Below are 2681 nucleotides of genomic sequence, written 5' to 3'. Positions count from 1 at the left end.
AAGTATACATAATAGTCCGCAATAAAAATAAAAATCTATACTTGGTTTTCTTAATTATTATTTTACTTTTATTTTTTTTTCCCATCCTTCTAGATGTAGTTCTTATTAAGATAGTCGAGTGAACAAGGAGTACATAAAGAAACATAGACCACCAAGTACGTATATGGTCTGAAATAAAACTAAATATCTGTAACTGGCTTTCTTAATTTTTGGTTTTCCCTTTATTAATCAAATTTCCCATCCTCCTCAGTAGTGCCTTATGGTAACAATGCCCCTTATAACCGTATAATTCATTGCTGGCCTTCGTAGAACTGTCTGAAAAGTTGCATATCCCTGAGCATACCTAAACGTTTTGGTGCCAGAAACTACCGAAACTTCTCTCACCGTAGTAACATTTTGTAAGTCAAGTCCTGGTCCTTGGAATTCCAATGTGCTACCGTTGTATTGTGCGTTGGTAAAAAGGAAGGAAAATAGGTCAAATGAGTTTACATTATCACGGGATGCAGAAACATAAAGACCTTGGCTTCGACCGACAGTTAGAGAATTGATGCTGATGCCTTCTGTTAAGCGAGCATCATTAACAGAAATGGTTCCAAATTCCTTAGGAATTCTCGGCCTACCGAGGGCTCCAGCAACTGGGACAGTTGTGACATTTGGTCCGCCTAAAAATAGTTGAACGTACGCAGTGATCTTTGTTTCCTTCCCACGGTAGCAACAGTAAGGGTCAAGAAGATTAACTTCTAAACAAACAACGATTGCTAGTAATAGCACAAGGGAAATTTGGATGGATGCTAAAGCTGAACTTTTTGCCATTTTGTAAGGCTAGATGATAAACAAAGAAGGAAGAACAAATAGTTAGCTGGTGAACATAATTTGTTCAATGACTATATTTATTGGATGGAAGAAGTGGCAGTTACAAATGGTTATAGTAGAACAATTAAATCTATCTTGACTTTTGATATTTCTACATATAAATGGTTTAAATGAAACAGGATTACATTTCAAAGTGTTAGGTGTAGCACAAAAGGTTTTAAAAGAGAATTAAACATCAATGGGTGGCTATCTATCACAATAGGTTTGTGTAGAATGGTGTGGTATACGCAGCAGATATATCATTTAAATTTCATAGCCAAGAATTTCTTTCGCTATATAGTGGGATAATAGAAAACCTTGAAACACATTTATCTGAAAAAAACACAATTAACAAGGTTCCGGAAAAGGATTAAGTCCACTTTGCATATTCAAACTGTGAAAAACCTGGGACCTCTGTCCCTCTTGTGGCCATGCCTTTCATATATACCAATAGCAAGGGCCGTGTTCTATCACGTACCCATCTGAAATTAGAATCCTATCACGCTTCAATGATAGAGTTCTATCATACCTCAACTACTCCTAAGAGAACTTTCAGGGATAACAACCACAGATACGAACTAAAGATACAAATGCATACAGAGATAGACTACAGAGAATAACTAAAGGTACAAAGAAACACGTATCTACAAGATAATCTTCAATACCCCCCCTCAAGTTGGTGCGTGGAGATCTCGAACGCCCAACTTGTGAAGAAGATACTCGTGCTGATGTCTCCCAAGCGACTTGGTAAAAATATCGGCTAGTTGCTCTGAACTACGCACATAATTAGTGGTAACATTTCCACTTTGAACTTCAGCACGCACAAAATGGCAATGTACCTCGATATGTTTTGTCCGCTCATGAAACACCGGATTAGCTGCTATATGCATGGCTGCTTGACTGTCACAGTAAAGTTGCATAGGTTCAGAATGTACCACTCCAAGGGAAGCTAGCAGACCCTTCAACCAGCGCAGCTCACAGATAGTCACGGCCATAGACCGATACTCTGCTTCAGCAGATGATCTTGCCACTGTATGTTGCTTCTTGGTTTTCCAAGAGATAGGAGAGTTGCCCAATGAAATAAAGTATCCAGTGAGGGATCGACGTGTCAAAGGACAACCGGCCCAGTCCGAATCACAATATGCCTGCAATTGCAAATTGCAATCTGATCGAAGGAATATGCCTTGGCCAGGATTGCCTTTCAAATAGCGAACCATCCGCAAGGCAGCTTCCCAATGTTCCTCTTTGGGTTGCTGCATAAACTGAGCGAGCACATGGACACCATAAGACAACTCAGGTCGCGTTAATGTCAAATAAATTAACCGGCCCACCAACCGCCTATACTTCTCTGGCTCTATCAAAGGCATGCTTTCTGTCATTGCCAACCGATGATGTTGTTCCATCGGAATTCCTGTTGGCCGAGCACCCAATAACCCAGCATCAGTAATAATATCCAGCGCATACTTCCGTTGACATAAGAAAATTCCAGCCTTATTTCTAGCAACTTCTAATCCTAAGAAGTATTTTAACACGCCTAAGTCTTTCATATGGAAGCACTGGCACAAATAGTCCTTGAATTGTTGAATTGCAGCCCTGTTATTGCCCCCAATCACAAGGTCATCAACATACACAAGCACACCAATTTGTATGTTATTCTGACTCAGAGTAAATAGCGAATAATCGGAATGAGATTGAGAGAAACCATATTGTCGCAAGGCAGTTGTGAGCTTAGCAAACCAACAACGAGGAGCTTGTCGCAACCCATAAAGAGATTTTTGTAACCTATACACCTTTCCAGATTGTGGAGTTGTAAAACCCGGAGGCATCTT

The 2681-nt window shown here is 39.9% G+C and overlaps 1 protein-coding gene across 1 annotated transcript; it reads right to left on the bottom strand.

The window, feature by feature from the left end:
- Nucleotides 1-246: 246 nt before the first annotated feature.
- Nucleotides 247-813, bottom strand: LOC113771730 (dirigent protein 22-like). The gene has a single exon (XM_027316297.1). The coding sequence runs from the start codon at nucleotides 811-813 to the stop codon at nucleotides 247-249; it is 567 nt and encodes a 188-aa protein (XP_027172098.1).
- Between the last annotated feature and the right edge of the window lie 1868 nt (nucleotides 814-2681).

The sequence above is a fragment of the Coffea eugenioides genome, chromosome 5 (assembly GCF_003713205.1).
Source record: "Coffea eugenioides isolate CCC68of chromosome 5, Ceug_1.0, whole genome shotgun sequence".
Lineage (NCBI taxonomy): Eukaryota > Viridiplantae > Streptophyta > Magnoliopsida > Gentianales > Rubiaceae > Coffea > Coffea eugenioides.
Note: the sequence above shows the minus strand (reverse complement) of the source record. Positions and strands in the feature narration are given on the sequence as shown.